This window comes from Oryzias latipes, chromosome 24, assembly GCF_002234675.1.
Source record: "Oryzias latipes chromosome 24, ASM223467v1".
NCBI classification, from domain to species: domain Eukaryota; kingdom Metazoa; phylum Chordata; class Actinopteri; order Beloniformes; family Adrianichthyidae; genus Oryzias; species Oryzias latipes.
This window is the reverse complement of record NC_019882.2, coordinates 369,137-392,973: the sequence shown is the minus strand read 5'-3', so window position 1 is coordinate 392,973 and position 23,837 is coordinate 369,137. Positions and strand designations below refer to the sequence as shown.

The 23,837-nt window shown below is 50.2% G+C and overlaps 2 protein-coding genes across 7 annotated transcripts in view; one reads left to right on the top strand and one right to left on the bottom strand.

Moving 5' to 3' along the window:
- Nucleotides 1-54: 54 nt before the first annotated feature.
- srp9 (signal recognition particle 9) lies at nt 55-1,537 on the bottom strand. Its single transcript, XM_004085480.4, has 3 exons — nt 1,360-1,537; nt 1,214-1,282; nt 55-346 (listed from the first exon to the last, which is right to left on the bottom strand). Exons 1-3 carry the CDS (start codon nt 1,429-1,431, stop codon nt 227-229), a joined length of 261 nt encoding a protein of 86 aa, XP_004085528.1. The 5' UTR covers nt 1,432-1,537; the 3' UTR covers nt 55-226.
- Nucleotides 1,538-3,662: 2,125 nt separating this feature from the next.
- enah (ENAH, actin regulator) overlaps nt 3,663-23,837 on the top strand; it is a 41,515-nt gene continuing 21,340 nt past the window's right edge. For 2 of the 6 annotated variants that reach the window (XM_023953001.1, XM_023952999.1), the window contains exons 1-4: nt 7,384-7,534; nt 15,727-15,892; nt 17,539-17,716; nt 21,898-21,970. In XM_023953001.1, coding sequence (XP_023808769.1) covers nt 7,521-7,534; nt 15,727-15,892; nt 17,539-17,716; nt 21,898-21,970 — 431 coding nt within the window. In that variant the 5' untranslated portion in view covers nt 7,384-7,520. Of the gene's footprint in view, nt 3,846-7,383; nt 7,535-11,509; nt 11,633-15,726; nt 15,893-17,538; nt 17,717-21,897; nt 21,971-23,837 lie in introns of those variants that run through there. The other 4 variants (XM_023953004.1, XM_023953003.1, XM_023953002.1 and 1 more) reach the window with 3 other exon arrangements.

Below are 23,837 nucleotides of genomic sequence, written 5' to 3'. Positions count from 1 at the left end.
GAAAGTCCTGACAGCAACGAACCACCAAGGCTCTGATGAAGCAGGAGGCAGGAGAGCAGCTGGAAAAGAAACTTTAATACAGAAAAGAGTCCCAGAAAAGGCCTGGGGGGGCAACGCCGCCGTTTCAGTCACACAAACAAAGATATGATATAAATATAACCCCTCCCCTGACGCTCCATCAGGGCAGGACCCCCCCCCCCAAACACATCACAGAGCATCCGCAGCATCAGTCCGTCTCCATGGCGCCGCTGTGCGTCTCCTTGGAAACCATGAGTCTCATCAGCTTTCCGTGCAGCTTCTCGATCTTCTTGACGTCCTGGGCCTGGTCCGTCTTGTACTGGAGACACTGGAGGCGGAGACAACAGGTGATGGAGAGGACGCCGCAGACGGTGGCGAGTTTATGTCTGAGCGGTTGTCACCAAGCGCCAACCGCAGCTGTTGTCATGACAACAGCATCTGTCCTCCCATAGGGGGAGGGGCTCACAGTGACTGAGGCTCACAGGACGTTTCTGGCTCCGCCCCTCAACCCCTTTCTAGCGTCAGCGTCCAGCAATGGGTTCTGCTGGAACTGTCGAGGGCGGAGCTTAGTGCCACATCTGCTCCTGATCACAGAACCACTGTTCTGGAATCCCGGATCCGTTCAGAACTGGAACCAGGATCCCAGAACAGAGCCGGGCTTTGGACCCAGATAGACTCTGACCCGACCCAGCTGCTGTGCTGAGAGGAGGTCCGGAAGCTCCAAGAGAACGTCTTCTAACTTCCGGAACAGTCAGCCGGTCATTAGCGGCGTTTCTGTTTCAAAATAAAAGTCTGAAATAAGAAATGCCTGAAACGACCTGGAGTCTGTTTCCTGACTGAACACTATGAACTGATGAAGAGGAGTCAGCTTCTGTGATGAAGGATTTGAACCAAACAGCTGAACTTCTGCTTCTGGTTGAATAATTAACGTCACGTCATCCACCTGGTCACGGACTTTAACCGGTATGATTGTCTCACGTGCCTGTTTCTGTTTACAGCAGACTTCTTTCCACGCGCGTGTCAATAAACGCCTTTTTTCTTTGGACACGTGAACTTATGCTACGAGGGTTAAGGAAACTAAACCGATGGCATTTGGAAGAAGCCGTGCGCGCCCCCATGGCCGTCCACAGCACACCTGGATCAGGTCTACAGAGACCGGATCGATGAATCCAGACCCCCCACCCCAGAAACCTACCACGGCGTTGTCGGTGACTTTGATGCAGAGGCTTCCGTCACAGTGGCGGTATTTCAGGACCACTCGGACCTGCAGACACTCAGCTTTAGACCCCGCCATGCTAGCATTAGCATGCTAACGCGCGTTCCCGGTGTTCAGCGGCTCACCTTCATAGGATCCGTTAAATACAGTTTCTCTGCGGCGCGAGCGAACTCGTCCCAAGTCTGGAAGACCGGCATTTCGATTACTGCCAGTTAGATAAAGATTGAATCTGAAACTTAGTGGTTACCACGGAACACCACATCAGCGTCAGGAAAGCAGGAAAGAGAAGGCGGAAACATCCGCTTTGTCTTTTCAAAACAAAACAGGTAAAGGTAAAAAAACACATTTTTAAAGATATGTTTTTAACAAATTTAAAACTTACAGTGTTCAGTGTTTTGGACGTTCATCGTCCTGGTTGGTTGGGAAAAAAGTCACTGAAACGCTGTGGTTTAAAACCTTCAGGCAGATTTAGGCTTTTACTTTGGAAATATTGAAAATAGACACCCGGAAGTCTTAGTTGAGCCAAAGGTTATAGGGCCATATAAATAGGGATTTTCGTTTTTTATTTAAATTGGATGAAATTTTAGAACAAACTAAAATTTACATGCATTTAAAAAAATCTTCGAGACGCGACTGATGGACAAGAAATAAAATAGAATAAAATGCCTTTATTGTCACTATACAGTGTAAGATTCGCATCACACGCGCATACAGTGAAATGAGAGCCAATCACTGTACAGTGCAGACATGCATAAGAAAAATAATTTCACAAAAGAATGTACAATTTACAAAAGTACAAAAATGTACAAGAAACCATTTCGCTGAAAAGTTTTACTTTCCGCAGTGAAGCAGGTATTGCACTGCTGTGCCCATGATAGCAGAGATATACTGCACATAATGAGAGGAGAGAGAGGTGTGTGTGCGTGCGTGTGCGTGTTGGTGTGGAGCTGTCAGTGAATGTGAGTTCAGGATGGTTATGGCTTTGGGGAAAACTGTTCTTAAGGCGGTTTGTCCTCGCTCTGATGCACCTGTAGCGCCTTTCTGAGGGCAGCAGGTCAATAGATACCAAAAGTCACTTCTGCAGACGTGCTATGCAGAATGTAACGTGAATGTTTTTCAAGCACACTGTCCCGGCATAATCTGTTTATTTTAAACTCTTCTAATTATTTTTATTTGTGTTTGAAAAAAAATTGAAATGAGAATTTGAAATAGAAAATAAGCTGATAAAATATATGTTCCTAATAATTTGAATATTGAGATAATTTTATTCATGTGGTATATTTACATAAACATTCAGCTAAATGTAAAACCTTCACTGTCGAATGTTCTGCATTCAAGTTTAAGGCGGTTAAAAAGTTCATCTTTTGGACACCAGAGGGCGCTCACGTGTCACGGAGAAAGAAGCACAGGAAGACTCCTTTTCTCCCGCTCCTCTTCATCAGGACACGTTTTTTGGATAATCCTGTCTTTTGTGAGTGAGTGGGGTGGGGTGTGTGTGTGTGGGGGGGGGGGGGGGGGGCATTCATCAGTCAGTTCCCCCCCTCCAATGTATGTCTGTTGGATCTCAGCAGAAGGTCATTTGGCCCGTTTGTTGGATCCTTCACTGTTTGTTGAAACCACAGTGTGCACGCGTGTGTGAGGGCGTGCGTGTGTTCGCAGCCCCAAACAGGCCCCATCTCTGCTGCTTTTCTTCATCTGCTTCCTCTGGAGACTCTTCTCTGCATTGGACCATCCGAACCCTTTGGACGGCAGAAGTTTAGTCCGGTTCGGAACCAGCAGCATCAATTATCACTAAAACGCTTCAGTTTTATGGCTTTTCTTTATTTTCTGGGTCCTGTTTGGATTTTTAGGACCTTTTAATCACGAAATCTCATCCCCCTTGGGTGCCTGCTGGACCCTCAGCTGCCTGTCCTGCAGCCTCGGTGCGGCCCTCTGCAAACCGGGACTGAACCGGTGTCAAACCCGGTTCATGGACCCGATGTGTACCAAACCTGGGATTCGAACAAAGACCTTCTCACGGAAAAGAAAGCAACAAAACCCATAAAACGCAAAGTTTTATCACAGAGACAAATTTTTCCAAATACGCACCAGAATATCAGAATGTAGACTTCCGTCATAGAACCAAACATTCTAGAATGGAAACACATCTGAGGCTCGTTTGGTTTTCAGAAATCCCGCCAAAACAGAAGCTAAACACGAACCTCTGACATGTTCTACATGCTCTAGATCCAGATGGAGAGGGGTGTTTTTCGTGGGGGTGGGATCAGGACAACGGGGGAGCAGGAATTTCTGGAGCGCCTGAACGCGGCACGCGCCGCAGCTGCGCGTCACGCCGTCGGTGCGTCAAGAGCTGCGGGTCAGACTTTCCCTGTGAGTCATCCGCGGAGCTCCGCGGTCCCGAACCATGTAGGAGCGGACCCCCCCCCCCCCCCCCCCCCCCCCCCCCCGGACGTCCAACATTTTGTTTTTTTTCTTTTCTTTTCGGGACTCGGACTTAGCGTGCGCGCGCTCTCTCCGGTACTCCAGTCCCCGGACCGCAAACTTTGGGGTCGGCGCGGCGGAGCCCCCCCTGACCCGCTCCCCCAGGAGGGACATCGACTCCCAACATGAGGTAAGAGGCGCGTGAGCGAGCCACCGCGAGGACGCTGGAACTCCGCACGCCAGAAACCCACGCGCACGAAACTTCTCTTTTAAATGCAGCGCCCCCCCCGCGTTCCGACCCCCCTCCCTGTATCATGGGCAGTCAGGGGTCAGAGGTGAAGAAAAAACTCGGATCAAACGTTTCTGTTCATCATTTTCGGGGGGGGGGGTCGCCATCACAGGGACTGACCCCCCCCCCCCCCCCCCCCCCCCCCCCCTCAAAAAGTGTCACGCGTGAGTGACCCCGTGGCAGTTCAGTGTCCTGGTCGGTAGAAGCCCCCCCCATCTGAGGAACATTACTGAATTGGGGGGGGGGGGGGTCTTTTGATAAAGTTCTGCTGATCTAATATCTGAGGAGAACAGGGCTGACGAGGGAGGGGGGACAGAACCCCACATAGACTCAATGAATCTCCATCTTTGGGGGAGGAGCAGGAGGTCACGTGACCTTCAGGGAGACAGCTGACAGGAATGAAGAGAGGAGAAACAAAGAGGACACTGTCCTCCTCACACACATGCACACACACTCACACACACACACAAATACAGGCACACTCACACCTGCACACACATTCTCACACACACACCTACACACTCACACACCTACATACTCACCTACATGCATACACACTCATGGACACACACACCTGCACTCTCTCACACACACTCACACATGCACACACTCATGCACACGCTCATGCACGCTCATGCGCACACACACTCATGCACACGTGCACATGCTCTCAAGCACACTGTCCTGACTGGTGAGTTGTTGAGTTGTGAGGGACGTTGTGCGTCTGTGCTCTGTCTGAATAATTCATTGTGGTCCGGTCGGCTTGCTGTTCCTGCTGTGTGGCTCTACGTAGATAAAGTTCTATTGTGTGCATGCAGGGGGGGTTAATGCGGCCTGCGTGTCACCTGGTGACACGTGAGAGCACGTGCGGTGACACTTTCACAGTGCTGTTACCCTTTCTTTGATGTGAGCCCTGATCCAGAACCTAGAACAGCAGGTTCCACCTGAGGCGGTTCTTCTTCAGAAACATCTTCATCATTTGGATCATCAGCTGCTTCTAAACTTCAATCAAGCAGTTTCTGGTTTTGTCATCGACATCAAACTTTCTAGGATCTTCTGGATGCTCCTCTGTTGTGGTTCTTCCAGAACTCAGTCGTGTCAGAGGTTCCGTTTTAAATTGGTTCTGGTTCTATTCAGGTTGGACTGTCTCAGTTTATCTGGACCAAACCTTCTCAGGAGCTGCTCCTCCCACCCGGGGAGTGGCTGCATCTGCGGCTGCATCTGCGGCTGCATCTGCGGCTGCATCTGCGGCTCATCTTGCTCCAGAGCTACAGGTTCCGACTCCTCCTGGCAGATTTCGATCCATCTTCTTCGTAGAATTGTAGCGGCGTTAGCGTGGCGGGTTAGCTAGAGTGGCGTTCTGCGTCTGCTCGTACATATTGCATAGGAATTGGGTGAAACTGGATGAAGTGATGTTTTTGCTGAAAGCAGCTTGTTTTTGTGTAAACAGAGCTGAACCTGCTGCAGCCAGGACGACGTGCACACATGCACACTCGTGCACACTCCAACATGGATGTAAGCATGCTCAGACGCTCACCAGGCTTTGACCCAGATAGGGGAGTGTGCAGGGGGGGCATGTTAAGCGAGGTGGCTGTGTGATCAACTCCTCTTTGTTAATAAACCTGGGGGGGGGGCTGCAGTCCTTTCTGTAAATCCAGCAAAGAGAAGCTGCTGCTTGTAACTCTGGACTTTGTGAGTCTGGGAATCTTTTTCTGAGGCCACAAAGTTTTCCACTAAGGAACCTGTGTGTGTGTGTGGGGGGGGCAGCTCTCTTCAGTGGGATGTTACCTAACACTGAGAACCGAGTCTGGAAGAGATTTGGTTTTGTTAACCAGGTCCTTATGTAACGCGCTGTAATCCTGCTGTGGAAAACATTCCTGCAGATGCTTCTGTCAGCAGCTCCCAGCCTGACGGGACGTCTGCTTCATGTGGAAAAGCAGGAGCTCTGCAGAGGACAGGACCCCCCCCCCCCCCCCCCCCCCCCCCCGAAGATGACATCCTCATGGAGCTGGGCTCAACTATAGGAGAAAAAAAACCAGAATCTGATGGCAGGAGGGGGGTGGGGGTGGGGGGTCAGGTTCAGATACTTTCAGGTGAATCTGAGGTGGAACCATAGTGATGGGGGCCAGGCCCTCCTTTGTCCAGTCAGTTTGTTTTGTCGTAGAGGATCAGACATGGGAGGAGCTGTGAACAAACACACATGAAGGAGGAGGAAGACCGCGGTTTTCCTCCAGATCTTCCTCACATCCAATACCGATCAAGTCCTCTCAGAGGAAGTGGAGGAAGACGAGCAGAATGAGACGGAGGAGAAGCAGGAGGTCGTGTGATGGACAGATGATTTTCTGTAAGCCTGAACCTGAAGCTGGGTGAAAGGTTAAAGGTCGCTGCTAAACATTTTTAGGGTTTTATAGCAGTTTCACTCCAATGTGCTTCTGACACACAAAACTGAACAGTCAGATCGTCTCCATGACTACACTACCCACAATGCTTAGAGGGGCTAGGAGGCAGCATGCACTGTCAGATGGGTTGATGGGAAAACGTCTCTAGTGAACTGTGTTGTTTTTTAAAATTCTCCTTCACAGAAGGAATTAGACGACAAATAAAACTTTATTGACAACATTGTTCAGGAGCAGGTCAGTCCTAAAGTCTGTTTATCGCTTTGTGATGTTGAAACGCAGCAGCCGTCACTGTTGGGTCTGAGAACTGCCCCCCCCACCCTAGAAAATGGTTAACTTCTGGCTCCAACCAAATGAAATCAATTCACTCGCCATTTGTTCACAATACAACACCGCCATGTTGGAGCCAGAAGTCCTCAGCACGCATTGATTGGTCCAAGTCGGACCGGCGGTCGTCCGAGCTTGCTGGAAGGCCACACCCCTTCGACTTTACAGCGGGCTACACAAAATCTATCAAACCTTTTGAACGTTGGATGTGAGGCCCAGCAGGCTCCGCCTACTTTTACTGAGGCATCTGATTGGTCAGTTTATAAAAAAAAAGCTGTTTACAAAAAGTATCAGATCCAGAACAGTTCTTCTGACCAATAGAATGACAGTAACAGTACTTCGGGTTTGGAGCGCCGGGGTGGAGGAGTCACTGAGTCCAGGTCTCATTCAATGGTATAAGTCCACCAGGGTCCTGACTACAGTACCCATAATGCTCCAATTCATCAGGCAGTTGACCAAATCGAAACATTTTCTGGACGTTCCACAAAAACCCGGTTCCAGATCAGTAACCAGAACCAGAACTCAGAGCACTGGTTTTAAATTGGTGCAGACATTTATTATAAATAAATGACCCCCCCATGTTCAGCTCACAGAGTCTGTTCTGGGTCATTGAAGAGAGATGACCCCCCACCCCCACCCCCCACCATTCCCCTTCTGCTTTTAGATCAGGCTCCAGGAAGTTTGGGGGGGGGGCTCCCCAACAGCTGTGGCGGTCAGGTGGGTGAACCCTTCCTGTTGCTGTCTGTCTCAACCCCCCCGCCCCTGTATATTCAGGCAGTCAGTGAAGCAGCTCAGTCTTTAAGGGAGGGGGGCAGTTGAAGAACTGAAAGTCTGCGGACGTTTGCTTTTCGGGATGACTCGAGACTCGTGAGTTCCAGCTCCTGTTCTGGTTCTGTTCATGTGTGTGTGTGTGTGGGGGGGGGGGGCTCTGTTTGAAAGCTGCACGGTGCCGCTGGTACCACAGAAATCTGCATTCTGGATCAGAACGTGGCAGTCTGGAAGGGGGGAGGGCAGGTGGAGCAGGAATGCTGGTCTGCGTCCGTCTCACCGCGGTTTCTTCTCACGCTCTTCCTGTCTGAGCTGGACCTGGACCTTCTGTCGGTTTTGGAGCTGACCGTGAGCAGAAGATGCAGGAAAACATCCAATGAAGTCCTTCTTTAAAAGAATCTAAGGTCATAACGGCCCAGTTTGGACCAGTTTATTCTGAGAAAATATTGATATTGTCACCTGAGGACATTGACCCTATATAGAGAACTGCCCCCCCCCCCCCCCCCCCCGGCTCTCCAAACAGGAAGTACCTGCTGGCTCCAAGACTTCTCTCAGCTGTTCCTCAGTTGTTCTATTGGTCAGAAGAATCGCTCTGGATCTGATACTTTTACACATCGTCTTGATAATCCTCATTTTTTAAGGATCTTTGTCTGTAGTTCTTAACCGACCAATCAGACGTGGCAGTAAAAGCCTGAGGTGCCCGCTGCCCCCATCTCCAATTATTCTCCCGTGCCTCCCACAGTGGAACTTTCAACAACCTTACTCATGATTGGCAACAGGAGTTGCCATAGACACGTGACTCAGACTCAGACTGGCTCCAAACGGCAGCGCCCGTGTCGCGAAAAAATGGCAACTGAATTGGCTTCATTTTGCTGGAGCCGGATGTTGAGCATTTTCTAGCAGTGACGTCATGTCTGGCTCTGTCCACCTCTGTATACGGTCAATGTCTATGGACCTACATCCACTAGCGGTCGTGGTGATGGTGGTTGTGGTGAGAGATGTGCTAACAGCGGCCATGGTGGCGGTCGTGGTGACCCCCATGGGGGCGGTCATGATGACTGCAGTGGTGGTGAGGGTCATGGGAACGGTCGTGGTGACAGCTGTTCATGACAACAGTGGTCGTGGTGACGGAAGTCGTGGTGATGATCATGTTGGTGGCAGTCGAGACAGCGGTTGGGTTGGCGGTCGGGGTGGCGATCGTAGCGGCCATGGTGGTGGTGGTCGAGACGCCAGTCTGGGTGGCGGTCATGGCGGTCGTGGTGGCAGTCTGGGTGACGGTCGTGGTGGCACTCTGGGTGGCGGTTGTGGTGGCGGTCGTGATGGCAGTCGGGGTGGCGGTCGTGACGGTGGTCTGGGTGGCGGTCATGGCGGTCGTGGTGGCGGTTGTGGTGGCGGTCGTGATGGCGGTCGGGGTGGCGGACGAGGCGGTCGTGATGGCAGTCTGGGTGGCGGTCGTGACGGCAGCCGTGGTGGCAGTCGTGATGGCGGTCGGGGTGGGGGTAATGGTGGTCGTGGTGGCGGTCGAGACGGCAGCGGTGGTAGCAGTCGTGACGCCGGTCGGGGTAGAAGTCGTGGTGGCGGTCGAGACGCCGGTCGGGGTGGCGGTCATGGCGGTCGTGGTGGCGGTCGTGGTGGCGGTCGAGACGCTAACGGTGGTGGCAGTCGTGACGCTGGTCTGGGTGACGGTCGTGGTGACAGTCTGGGTGACGGTCGTGGTGACAGTCTGGGTGGCGGTTGTGATGGCGGTCTGGGTGGTGGTCATGGCGGTCGTGGTGGCGGTTTTGGTGGCGGTCGTGATGGCAGTCGGGGTGGCGGTCGTGACGGCGGTCGGGGTGATGGTGGTTGTGGTGAGAGATGTGCTAACAGCGGCCATGGTGGCAGTCGTGATGGCGGTCGGGGTGGGGGTAATGGTGGTCGTGGTGGCGGTCGAGACGGCAGCGCTGGTAGCAGTCGTGACGCCGGTCGGGGTAGAAGTCGTGGTGGCGGTCGAGACGCCGGTCGGGGTGGCGGTCATGGCGGTCGTGGTGGCGGTCGTGGTGGCGGTCGAGACGCTAACGGTGGTGGCAGTCGTGACGCTGGTCTGGGTGACGGTCGTGGTGACAGTCTGGGTGACGGTCGTGGTGACAGTCTGGGTGGCGGTTGTGATGGCGGTCTGGGTGGTGGTCATGGCGGTCGTGGTGGCGGTTTTGGTGGCGGTCGTGATGGCAGTCGGGGTGGCGGTCGTGACGGCGGTCGCGGTGGCGGTCGAGGCGGTCGTGGTGGCGGTCGTGATGGCGGTCGTGACAGCAGCGGTGGTGGCAGTCGTGACGCCGGTCGGGTGGAAGTCTTGGTGGCGGTCGAGACGCCGGTCAGGGTGGCGGTCATGGCGGTCATGGCGGTCGTGGTGGCGGTCGTGGTGGCGGTCGTGGTGGCGGTCGAGACGGCAACGGTGGTGGCAGTCGTGACGCCGGTCGGGGTGCAGGTCGTGGTGGCAGTCTGGGTGACGGTCGTGGTGGCAGTCTGGGTGACGGTCGTGGTGGCAGTCTGGGTGGCGGTTGTGACGGCGGTCTGGGTGGTGGTCATGGCGGTCGTGGTGGCGGTCGGGGTGGCGGTCGGGGTGGCGGTCGGGGTGGCGGTCGAGGCGGTCGTGATGGCAGTCTGGGTGGCGGTCATGGCGGTCATGGCGGTCGTGACGGCAGCCGTGGTGGCAGTCGTGATGGCGGTCGGGGTGGCGGTCATGGTGGTCGTGGTGGCGGTCGAGACGGCAGCGGTGGTGGCAGTCGTGACGGCGGTCGGGGTGGAAGTCGTGGTGGCGGTCGAGACGCCGGTCGGGGTGGCGGTCATGGCGGTCGTGGTGGCAGTCGTGATGGTGGTCGTGGTGGCGGTCGAGATGGCAGCGGCGGTGGCAGTCGTGACGCCGGTCGGGGTGGAAGTCGTGGTGGCGGTCGGGACGCCGGTCGGGGTGGAAGTCGTGGTGGCAGTCGTGACGCCGGTCGGGGTGTCGGTCGTGGCGGCCTGAATTGGCCTCACTCTAAAGTGAAATCCCATTTTTTGGTTTTCGGGCTGAAAGTTGATCTTTTTTTTTTTTTAGGACTTATAAAAATAAAAAAACACAGAAATGTTTGAACCAACACGTTTGTTTGTAGATCTGTAAAGCCACTCCCCCAAAAGAAGGGAGAACACATTTTCTTTTATAACCCTCCAAAATAAAAGTGGGACCTTTCAACTGACATTGACAGTATTTGCTGCTCCGTTAGACCCGCTTCAGTTCCTTTTTCTGATGGTTTTTCATCTGTGATGAGGATTTCTGATCTTCATCCCCAGCAGATGATGGAGTCTTCCTCCTTGGAAGTCCACAAACCCTCTGAAGAAATACCTGAAAATATCAGAGCGCTTTATTAACGCTCTTCCTGCTCATCTCTGTCTTTTGGGAGGGGGGGGCAGCAGACTGTCTGACCGGACATTTTCCGTCATTTTTGACACAAAAAAGGTGCATTTGATGCCCCCGCCCATCAGCAGCCTTTTGCAGCTTTTATTTTTGGTGGAGTGTGAGAGCCGTTTGTGGTGGGCGGATGTGGAATTGGAAAGGAACCGCTGTGGGCGGAGAGTTCCACAGATAAAAGCAGAGAGGAGGAGGAGGAGGACGAGGCAAAGAAAAGACTGAGAGCCGTAAAAGAAAAGGATTACCCCTCACCACAGATCCTCCTGCATTCATCCCTACGCAGCGACCCCCCCCCCCCAGCAGCCGCACAGAGCGGGTAGGAGAGGCTGCGGCAGCAGGAGCCTGTTGCCTGGATACCCGAGCTGTTGCCACGGCGCTGAAGAAGCAGGACGGTTCATAGTTTGCTCCGGTCTGAGCCAAAGCTGCAGGACTCTCCTGATGGCCTCCTCAGTAACTGATTGACGGGGTCTGTATGAAGGGGGGGGGGGGGGGGGGGCCGTGACCCAGGAGCTCTGAGGAGAGCCTGGATGTACCAGAGGGCAGCTGGCGTCCTGAACGAGATGAAGAGGAGGAGACGCCATTGGTAGGAAGTGCACAGCAAACCAAGATCAGAGAGAGCTGAGGAGCAGGGGAGAAGGCTGTGAGGCTGTGGGGGCGCAGCGTCTGGGGGGGCCGCCTGGATTACTTCGACAGGTTGTGTGGATCAAATCCATCCGGAAGCTTCCACTCCAACCTGAACAGATATGTTCCTCAGCCTCCAGGATGGAAGTTCATCGGTACGTAAACGTCTGCATCGGTGCATCCGCCCGGGAGAAGAAGCCCACTCTGTGGGGGGGTGGGGGGGGTACTGGTCCACTAAGTCTGCATGGGAGCAGAGCAGGGATTGGTGGGGTGGCTGATGGTCAACTCCTTTTTATTGGTTTTGTTTCTTTAGTTGGCGAAGTCCCGACACGCAGACCGTTGGTTTGATTCCAAGGTCCGTCTCATTTGGTTGATCGCTCTCACACTGTTCTCACAGCCAATGGAGCTAGGGGACAGGTCTTTTCATGCTGTCATGTTTCCAGCAATGCATGCTGGGTAGGATCCAGGTGGACAGTAGATTCGAGTCATGGCCAAGTTGAAGATAGAAACCTGGAGTGTCTTTGCTTCTGCAGCAGTTTCTAGGCTAGTCAGTTTTTTTCCTTTCCTGCTTAGTCGTGTGACCAAAACAAAGATGGAGGCCACGCGTGTCCTTATGGTCACGAGGAGAAATTCCTCCAGAAGCGATGCCACAGAGGACGATCTGCAGAATGACGTGTAGAAGATGTGGATTCATGGATGGAGCAGGAAATCCCTCCAGCAAACCTCAAGTGTTCAGGAGGAATGGGGGGGGGGGGGGGCAATACCATGTCTGTGATTGGGGGAGGGGGGGGGGGTCTGCCATGGGTACCGGAGTTTGGTCCATTCAGATCCACCTCTAACCCCTCATGGTTGTCTGTAGCTCCCTGCTCCTCGAGGGAGACGTGGAGAAGAAACGTCAGAGTCGATGAAACAAAGTGATGAAGGAGACAGATTTCAGTCTCTGAAGGTTTGGTTAAAGCTGAATCACAACCGACTTTATCCAGAGCCTGCTTCCACTTCACATTCAATTCAATTCAATTCAATTCAATTTTATTTGTATAGCCCAAAATCACAACAACAGTCGTCTCGATGGGCTTCGAAGTAAAACATGAAATCAAAAGGATCACGAATACAAAGAGTTCAATAGAAAAATACTAAAATGAACTAACAAACTAACTAAGCTATACTGGCATCCCTGCCCTTAGACCCCCCTTCGCGGTAAGGAAAAACTCCCAAAAAAACCGGATTCCGGAAAAAACGAAGAAACCTCAGGGGTGCCCACATGAAGGAGGGATCCTCCCCCAGGACGGACAGGCGATTTACCAGAAATCTTAACATGTATGGCTTCCAACACACGTGTTCCACTTCACATGTGTGGCTTCCAACACACGTGTTCTACTTCACATGTGTGGCTTCCAACACACGTGTTCTACTTCACATGTGTGGCTTCCAACACGCATGTTCTACTTCACATGTGTGGCTTCCAACACACGTGTTCTACTTCACATGTGTGGCTTCCAACACACGTGTTCTACTTCACATGTGTAGCTTCCAACATGCATGTTCTACTTCACATGTGTGGCTTCCAACACACGTGTTCTACTTCACATGTGTGGCTTCCAACACGCATGTTCTACTTCACATGTGTAGCTTCCAACACGCGTGTTCTACTTCACATGTGTGGCTTCCAACACACGTGTTCTACTTCACATGTGTGGCTTCCAACACGCATGTTCTACTTCACATGTGTAGCTTCCAACACACGTGTTCTACTTCACATGTGTGGCTTCCAACACACGTGTTCTACTTCACATGTGTGGCTTCCAACACGCATGTTCTACTTCACATGTGTAGCTTCCAACACACGTGTTCCACTTCACATGTGTGGCTTCCAACACACGTGTTCCACTTCACGTGTGGCTTCCAACACACGTGTTCTACTTCACATGTGTAGCTTCCAACACGCGTGTTCTACTTCACATGTGTAGCTGCCAACACACGTGTTCTACTTCACGTGTGGCTTCCAACACACGTGTTCCACTTCACATGTGTGGCTTCCAACACACGTGTTCCACTTCACGTGTGGCTTCCAACACACGTGTTCTACTTCACATGTGTGGCTTCCAACACGCGTGCTCTACTTCACATGTGTGGCTTCCAACACACGTGCTCTACTTCACATGTGTGGCTTCCAACACGCGTGCTCTATTTCACATGTGTGGCTTCCAACACACGTGTTCTACTTCACATGTGTGGCTTCCAACACGCGTGTTCTACTTCACATGTGTGGCTTCCAACACGCGTGTTCTATTTCACATGTGTGGCTTCCAACATATGTGTTCTACTTCACATGTGTGGCTTCCAACACGCGTGCTCTACTTCACATGTGTGGCTTCCAACACACGTGCTCTACTTCACATGTGTGGCTTCAAACACGCGTGTTCTACACCACATGTTTGGCTTCCAACACGCGTGTTCTCCTTCGCATGTGTGGCTTCTAACACACGTGTTCTACTTCACATGTGTGGCTTCCAACACGCGTGTTCTACTTCACATGTGTGGCTTCCAATACGCGTGTTCTACTTCACATGTGTGGCTTCCAACACGCGTGTTCTATTTCACATGTGTGGCTTCCAACATACGTGTTCTACTTCACATGTGTGGCTTCCAACACGCGTGCTCTACTTCACATGTGTGGCTTCCAACTCGCGTGTTCTACTTCACATGTGTAGCTTCCAACACGCGTGTTCTACTTCACATGTGTGGCTTCCAACACACGTGTTCTACTTCACATGTGTGGCTTCCAACACGCATGTTCTACTTCACATGTGTAGCTTCCAACATACGTGTTCTACTTCACATGTGTGGCTTCCAACACGCGTGTTCTACTTCACATGTGTGGCTTCCAACACGCATGTTCTACTTCACATGTGTAGCTTCCAACACGCGTGTTCTACTTCACATGTGTGGCTTCCAACACACGTGTTCTACTTCACATGTGTGGCTTCCAACACGCATGTTCTACTTCACATGTGTAGCTTCCAACACACGTGTTCCACTTCACATGTGTGGCTTCCAACACACGTGTTCCACTTCACGTGTGGCTTCCAACACACGTGTTCTACTTCACATGTGTAGCTTCCAACACGCGTGTTCTACTTCACATGTGTAGCTGCCAACACACGTGTTCTACTTCACGTGTGGCTTCCAACACACGTGTTCCACTTCACATGTGTGGCTTCCAACACACGTGTTCCACTTCACGTGTGGCTTCCAACACACGTGTTCTACTTCACATGTGTGGCTTCCAACACGCGTGCTCTACTTCACATGTGTGGCTTCCAACACACGTGCTCTACTTCACATGTGTGGCTTCCAACACGCGTGCTCTATTTCACATGTGTGGCTTCCAACACACGTGTTCTACTTCACATGTGTGGCTTCCAACACGCGTGTTCTACTTCACATGTGTGGCTTCCAACACGCGTGTTCTATTTCACATGTGTGGCTTCCAACATATGTGTTCTACTTCACATGTGTGGCTTCCAACACGCGTGCTCTACTTCACATGTGTGGCTTCCAACACACGTGCTCTACTTCACATGTGTGGCTTCAAACACGCGTGTTCTACACCACATGTTTAGCTTCCAACACGCGTGTTCTCCTTCGCATGTGTGGCTTCTAACACACGTGTTCTACTTCACATGTGTGGCTTCCAACACGCGTGTTCTACTTCACATGTGTGGCTTCCAATACGCGTGTTCTACTTCACATGTGTGGCTTCCAACACGCGTGTTCTATTTCACATGTGTGGCTTCCAACATACGTGTTCTACTTCACATGTGTGGCTTCCAACACGCGTGCTCTACTTCACATGTGTGGCTTCCAACTCGCGTGTTCTACTTCACATGTTTGACTCCCAACACGCATGTTCTAATTCATATGGGTGACTCCCAACACGCATGTTACACTTCACATGTACATGTGAAGTGAAACTAGGCTCCAGGTGGAACCAGGAAGTGGAGCCAGAAAGTGGAGCCAGAAAGTGGAGCCAGGCCCGTCTCTCCGACTGTTTCTTCTCAGAAATGAAAACCTTGTTGATGTTTATGGGAAACGCTCTGTGCCGTGTGGTCGTCATGAACCGTTGTAAATCCAGTCAGAGACGGCTCCGTATGACCGAACCCTACAGGGTGGCGTCCATCTCTGCTGCTGGATTTTCTGGAAATGAAACGCACACCCGTGTGTCATGGCGTCCTGTCTGCTCCCGCAGTGAACAGAGCATCTGCCAGGCGCGAGCCGCTGTCATGGTGTACGACGACGCCAACAAGAAGTGGGTCCCAGCGGGCGGCTCCACCGGCTTCAGCAGGGTCCACATTTACCACCACACCGGGAACAACGCCTTCCGCGTGGTGGGGCGCAAGATTCAGGATCACCAGGTGAGTGGGCGGGGCCACACACTGTTTCTGCCACCTGTTGCACACACACTCTCACACATACACACATATGCACACTACACTTAGACAAATTTCCATCCCGCATGCAGAACAACTCGGGGGGGGGGGGGGCAATGTTTGAATTGTGTGAAACTATGTCAGTAGTTTCTATTAGTCTCCAGCCAACAACCAGCAGAATAGAGACGGACGAGTGGAAGAAGGTTCCCCCCCCCGTGGGGTACAACATAAATTGACATTTTCACAAATTTTCACGGGTGCTGTCATGACAACGAAAACCATGTTCACGCTCATCATGAATGACCACATTCATTACAATAACCATGTTCTTCATAAAAACGCGTTCATGGTAAAAAACCTGGACTGATCTTTTCATTATAAATAAACACCTTCATGGTCAAAATCTACAATCATTGTAAAAAATACGGGTTCTCTTTGGTAAAGCGTCATTGTTGAAACTGCTGGACTGTTGGCAGCTCAGCTCGGTGGCAGAATGAGCTCCTACACTGGTTCCTGGCTCCAAAGGTGAGCTTACCTGTGCAGGAAACATGACAATGAACTCTACCAGCTCACATCCGAGTTTCTCATGACCGCTTCACAGCTGAGGCGGCCTGAAAGTCGTGGAAAACAAAGTTTTCTTCATTCTATTTTATTTGAAACGTTCTCATCATTCCAGATCTAGATAATCTAGATCTTTCCAGATAGGACAGGATGTCCTAAGAATTCATTTTTAGTAAAGTATGAGAACAATCTCATCCGAATGAGTCCAGATGAATGCAGTAAAGACAGATTATTTGACCATAATTGTGATAGAAGCCTCTGTTGGATTGGGGGGGTGGGGATGGTCCCTCAAAATCCATCATTTACAGAGATTTTCCAACACAACCAGACTCTGTAATGGGGGGCTGCTGTGATTGATGGGGGTTTGAGCGTTTAAAGATCAGCTCTGACGTCATATTTGACTGTATGATCCTAAAGTTTTCATTTTGTTAAATTCAGTCACATGTGGATTCATCTCAAAGAAGCTCCGCCTCCTCTCAATGAAAGACAAATAAGAAGTGACCGGGGTCTCTGCAGGGTAACGCGACGGGCCTTTGCGTCAGAGTCGTCACGCCTCTGCGTCGTCCACGATTCCTGAAAAAGAACACCTCCCTTACATAGCTGGTATTCATCAGAGAATCTCCCCCACCTTAGAAAAGAGCCAATGGGTCCAGGGGGGCTTTTACCACTCCATCCCTCCGTAGGGAGACGTTTGTTTTTGATGAGGAAGAGGATCTTCATGAAGTCTTTTGACTTTGCGGTTGTTTCGTGGTTCCATCACAGTAAAGAGACTTTGCCCCCCCCCCCCCCCCCCCCCCCCCCCCCCCACTGCGTGTTCGTCTATGGAAGAGTGTAACGTAGATGTCTGGTGGCTGCACGAGGGTTTATTACTCACCTAACTTGTTCCAAACACTGGAAGGTTATTAATCTGGGATGATCAAACATTGTGATCGGTCTGATTCCCTTCACTGAGATACAGACGCTGCAGACCTGATGGTTGCTCAGCAGGTGACAGACTGAGCATGTGCGAGAAAACAGCTGTTTTTGGGGGTTCAAGTTGATCTTCTTAACGTCTGCTGGACTTTCTCCAGGTGGTCATCAACTGCGCCATTCCCAAGGGGTTAAAGTACAACCAGGCCACGCAGACTTTCCACCAGTGGCGAGACGCTCGACAGGTCTACGGCCTGAACTTCGGCAGCAAGGAGGACGCCAACGTGTTCGCCAGCGCCATGATGCACGCACTGGAGGTGCTGATATCCCAGGAGGCAGGTACGGTGCTGCTTTACCACCTGATCAGGTTAACAGGTTTATGACCCCCAGGTCCTAACGGTTGAGCCTGTTGGGGGATAATGTTAGAAGTTTCTAGTCTTTTCTGAGGTTTTAACGTCAGGATCAGCTAAGCTGAGGTTTTCCCACAATCCTCAGCTGCCAGCAGAAGTTTGATCCCAGCCGTCTTCCATCCTCCCATCTCCTGCTTCTCCACCAATCCTCCTCTCCTTCTCCTCTTCTGTTTCTGTGCCGATAAATGTTGAAACAAACCAAATCAATCAGAGGATCTGAACGTCTGAGAAGTTCAGACGAGTGCTTTAAAGTCCTTTGACCCACTATGATGTGGGGGGGTCCAGTACTTCAGCATTGGATCACCTTTGATCTTGTCTGTTGTTTTTGCCGTTCAGGGTTCAGGTCTTTTTCTCCGTGCTGAAGTGTCTGTAGTGGGAAGCGTTTCCTCGGCACTGCAGAGACCACAGGTGGACTGTAAAAACGTGGGGGCGTGAATACTTTCCGTCTGAAGCAGAACATGAATCAAACTCCCTGATGCTCTGTCAGAAATTTAGAATGGAGCTAATCAATCATTACAGTACAGTCTGTGTTACTCTGTGCCCCCCTCCCCATAAAAAATAGGTTCAAGCTTCCGTGATTAAACGACTGTGAGAGAGATGCTCCCTGCAAGTGAGACACTGCACAGGTACTCCATCCTACACACCTAGATCGGTCCAGGACTGTAGATCGGTCCAGGACTGTAGATCAGGTCCAGGACTAAAGATCGGTCCAGGACTGTAGATAGGTCCAGGACTGTAGATAGGTCCAGGACTGTAGATAGGTCCAGGACTGTAGATAGGTCCAGGACTGTAGATCGGTCCAGGACTGTAGATCGGTCCAGGACTGTAGATCGGTCCAGGACTGTAGATCGGTCCAGGACTAAAGATAGGTCCAGGACTAAAGATAGGTCCAGGACTGTAGATCGGTCCAGGACTGTAGATCGGTCCAGGACTGTAGATCGGTCCAGGACTAAAGATAGGTCCAGGACTAAAGATCGGTCCAGGACTAAAGATCGGTCCAGGACTAAAGATCGGTCCAGGACTAAAGATCGGTCCAGGACTGTAGATCGGTCCAGGACTAAAGATAGGTCCAGGACTAAAGATAGGTCCAGGACTGTAGATCGGTCCAGGACTGTAGATCGGTCCAGGACTAAAGATAGGTCCAGGACTAAAGATCGGTCCAGGACTAAAGATCGGTCCAGGACTAAAGATCGGTCCAGGACTAAAGATCGGTCCAGGACTGTAGATCGGTCCAGGACTGTAGATCGGTGCAGGACAAAAGATCGGTCCAGGACAAAAGATCGGTGCAGGACTGTAGATCGGTGCAGGACAAAAGATCGGTCCAGGACGAAAGATCGGTCCAGGACTAAAGATCGGTCCAGGACTAAAGATCGGTCCAGGACTAAAGATCGGTCCAGGACTGTAGATCGGTCCAGGACTGTAGATCGGTGCAGGACAAAAGATCGGTCCAGGACAAAAGATCGGTGCAGGACTGTAGATCGGTGCAGGACAAAAGATCGGTCCAGGACTGTAGATCGGTCCAGGACTGTAGATCGGTGCAGGACAAAAGATCGGTCCAGGACAAAAGATCGGTGCAGGACTGTAGATCGGTGCAGGACAAAAGATCGGTCCAGGACTGTAGATCGGTCCACGTCTTTGAGACGGCTGCGTACAAACGGTTACGTTCTTAGATGCGTATAGGATCCTGGAACTTTTCCAGTCTGGGTTCAGGTCTACACATGGCACAGAGACCGCCCTTTTGAATTTTCTTTTTCTTATTTGATGGACAGAACAAGTTAGAGACAGAAAAAAAAGTTTTTTTTAATGATTGAGTGATTTCAAGCATTGTAGTCAAAACAATAAAGAATTCACAGATTTATCAAACTCATTACAGAAATGATGAAATGCATACATAAAAAAAAACTGAAAATGGGACTGAGAGGAGAGACTGAATGTTGGAGCTACGACAGGAAAAGGAGGAGCGTTAGAGGAGGAAGGTAGACCTGCTGTGTCCAGGAGACCAGCTGGAACTGTAGTTAGAAGCTCAGGAGATGGTCTACCTGTTTAGGTATGGAAGTGTCCAGGAGAGATGGCAGTGGAGTGTTTGACTGGGTTGTTCATCAGGATCTGGTGAGAAGATGTCTGAGGAATGGAGGAGAAGTGTGATGGTACCCATTTTATAGAAGAGTTGTGGCAATAACAGAGGACTGTCAAGTTCTCCATCCCTGACACCCCAGGTATGGTGGTGGTGGTGGTGGTGGTGGTGGGGGGGGGGGGGGTAGAACAGAGAACAAGAGAATATGGGCAGAAAATGTTTTTCTATTTTAGTTCCAAACAGAAAAGATGGAGACATAAAAACAGTTTTCTGACTGAAGTCTTTAGTCCATGAGGAGAAGCAGCGGAGCAGGGAGGCCGGAGGAAGGAATGTGGAGAGATGTAGACAGAAAAGCAACAGGGCAGGCTCTGATGGCTCACCCCCCAGGGCCAAAGCACCCTCCAGAAACAGCCAAGTGAGCCCCCACGTGTTGCTGGGTAGATCAGAAACTATTCTGAGCGCAGGTTTCCAGGTGGTGTGACTGGTGATGGAGCATGGCTGATCTCTGGTTTCCCGTCTGCTGTTGTTGCCAAGATACCCAGAGGGTGGGGGTCAAAGTTCAGCCGGGTGGTCTCAGTGCTGGAACATCTCTGAGGAGACACCGTTCCTTTCTGTCTGACTTTAGGTTCTCCAATTTTTCTCCCGTGATTGATTCAGTTGTCAATGTCTAATAGTGCTGTATGTGATGGAGATGTCAATATCCATGCGGGAACCTCCCAAAGGGATAAATCAAGTTGTCTATCCTATCCAGTTGATGGGGGGGTTGGCGACATGTTGCTCTCTTCTCACTAATGCTGTGGAGTGGGGGGAGGGCGTTTATCATCCTAAATGGTCTCAGATACAGACTACAGAATGAAATTTTGGGGGGGGGAGTCGTCTCGGCCAATAATCCCGGGACGGCGTCATATCCTGAAGGGAGACAGGAACCCTTTTTCTGCTCAAGCTTCACGTGATTCGCCAATACGTGCTCGCGCCCACGGTTTGCCCTGAGCGGGGGCGGGGTCGTTGCACGTGCAGCAGCACATGCACTGAGCAACAACAACAAACTACAACAACACAAAAACGTAAAGTAAATGAGTGACAGCGGGACAAGAAGAAAAATCCAGAACCATTTGACTTTTATAACACAAAGGAAGATTCTGCAGGAAAATAATTGAACCTTTAGGCTCCACAACCGACCTGAGAACTCGGAGAACCTTTCTAAAGGCCAACCTTTGTTGTGAATTTTAATTTGTATTTTGTGTTGTGGCTGCAGTTTTTTGTGTTGCTTCACAAGAAACTAAGAATCTATAGAGTTAAAGGTTGAATTGTAAATAATACCAACTGCATAATACTAGTAACTAGCTGATTCTGTTTTTTTCATTTATTTTGTTTTAAATGGAAGGAATAAATAGAAACATATAAACAGACTTACATAAAGAAAAAGATCAAAAAGAGCCGGTTCTTTTTAGTGAACCGATCCAAAGGAGCCTGATCTCTAAGAACAGCCAGAATTCTCATCATTACAACCAATGAGAACAACGACAAAAAAAATAAAGGTTGAACCGTTTTGTAGCTTTCTGCTAATATGCCTACAATGGAACTCAATTCAAGATAAACTACATTACCCAGAAGCCATCAGTGTTCCTAGGCATGGTTTCCCGCTTGACTCCAAAGTGCAGCCATCCTATATCGATGGAGAATTACAACCTGCGACGAGTCCGATGACAGAAAAATGACACCCAGCAAAGAGTCGGGATGAAAGACTCACCTGTTCGGTTATGGAATAAAAACATTCCTGAGAGTTGAGTGTGAGGATGATGATGCAACGTCAAATGCAGCTTGTAATTACAGATAAGATTCTAACTTGCCCAACAAATTAAAACCCAAAAGCTTTTCATTAAAATAACATTGAATGTTTTACACAATGACTAAAACAAGAGCTGTGGGCGGAGTTCTGCTGCTTGCTAGAGGCGGTCTAAACTATTGTTCTGTGAGCAGAAGCACATGAGGATGAACTGCTAACCGGACATTTCTGTAACTGTCACCCTCTACAGGCCCTGCCCAGCCCAGACAGAACCCCCCCATGCAGAACGGTCCCACACAAGAGGAGCTAGACCTGCAGAAGAGGTGAGAGGCTCCGCCCCCTTTGGGGGCATCTTATTCACCAGGACAAAAAACAAACACATCCGTAGCACTCTGCCTTGGTGATGAGTCCAGACTTAACATGTGCAGGACCTTCTCCATATAAGGGCATGCTTCCTGCCAGGCTTTGATCAGACCAGCAGAGAGACCCCCCCCCCCACACACACACACACACAGATACACACCCTTTGAATGAAGAATGAGGGCAGAACTGTAGCCTGTTCCTGATTGGTTGGATGTTTACAAGTGTTTGGCCAGCTCAGTACAATCCACTCTGGGAAGCTGCTTTAGAACGCCAAACATGGCGTCCGTGACTCTGGCGGGGATCCGATGACCTCCAGTTTGGTGGAACTGCGTCTCACGGAGATCCGCCTGTTCACCGCAGTTTATTCAACCAAAGCTTGATGACGGTTCTAATCCAGATGAATCCAATAAATTTTTAATTTCCAATCCACTTTATTAGTGGGGGGGGGGTTGATGTACCGTAACTCTTCAACCGCTCATGAGATCAGTGTGATCAGCTTATTCAGAGGTGGAGAACACGGCCATAATGCAACGCTTCCTGTTTGACAACCTAAAACCGCTTTTCTTTGCATCAGAATCTTCTGGACTTAAAGTAATCACATTACCTGTTGAAGAGTGATGGGAGGTAGACGTGTAGCTAAAGCTCAGGTGTTAAAGTTTTTATAGCAGAGCGCTATTTAACTTTAGACCGGGGGCCAATTGTGGTGAAAAAAATGGATAAACAGAAAAGGTTTTTTATAACTTTAATAACTAAGTGTCATTTATACAGTTAACCAGAACCTCCAGATGTTTCCAGAGGTTTCTGTCCAGATCTTCTACTCGTCAGTAATCGTGTCATTTGACAGACTTAGTTCCTCAGACTTTCTCTTTCTCTCTGGACAAACAGTGTCAGCTCCTTTCAGCAGACGTTCCTTTACAAACTCCCCGTCACTGACGGTCTTCCTACGCCGGGCCGCTTCCAGAACCTTCAGAACCACAGCGTAGGTGTCCAGCTTCACTGGATGGAGTCGTTTCTGTCAACATCTGCTGTGCAGCAGCCTCCTTGTAGCTGTTGGAGCTCATTGTTGTCTCAACGGGAAATGTGTGTTTAGGATTTGGGACATAGTGACGCTTTATAATGAATTCAATAATAATTAGAGAACCTTACACTAGATAAGATCCATTCAGATCAGCAGCATAGAGAACGTTACACTAGATAAGATCCATTCAGATCAGCAGCATAGAGAACGTTACACTAGATAAGATCCATTCAGATCAGCAGCATAGAGAACGTTACACTAGATAAGATCCATTCAGATCAGCAGCATAGATAAAGTTACACCAGAAAAGATCCATTCAGATCAGCAGCATAGAGAACTTTACACCAGATAAGATCCATTCAGATCAGCAGCATAGAGAACTTTACACCAGATAAGATCCATTCAGACCAGCAGCATAGATAAAGTTACACCAGATAAGATCCATTCAGATCAGCAGCATAGAGAACTTTACACCAGATAAGATCCATTCAGATCAGCAGCATAGAGAACGTTACACTAGATAAGATCCATTCAGATCAGCAGCATAGAGAACGTTACACTAGATAAGATCCATTCAGATCAGCAGCATAGAGAACGTTACACTAGATAAGATCCATTCAGATCAGCAGCATAGATAAAGTTACACCAGAAAAGATCCATTCAGATCAGCAGCATAGAGAACTTTACACCAGATAAGATCCATTCAGATCAGCAGCATAGAGAACTTTACACCAGATAAGATCCATTCAGATCAGCAGCATAGAGAACTTTACACCAGATAAGATCCATTCAGATCAGCAGCATAGAGA

Bases quoted from the DNA above. Each gene is read 5' to 3' on its own strand.
- srp9 (XM_004085480.4), bottom strand. From the start codon at position 1,431: ATGCCGGTCTTCCAGACTTGGGACGAGTTCGCTCGCGCCGCAGAGAAA. The intron at 1,283-1,359 runs GTGAGCCGCTGA...GAGTGTCTGCAG, and splicing joins ATTTAACGGATCCTATGAAG to GTCCGAGTGGTCCTGAAATA. The intron at 347-1,213 runs GTAGGTTTCTGG...CTCCGCCTCCAG, and splicing joins AAGTCACCGACAACGCCGTG to TGTCTCCAGTACAAGACGGA.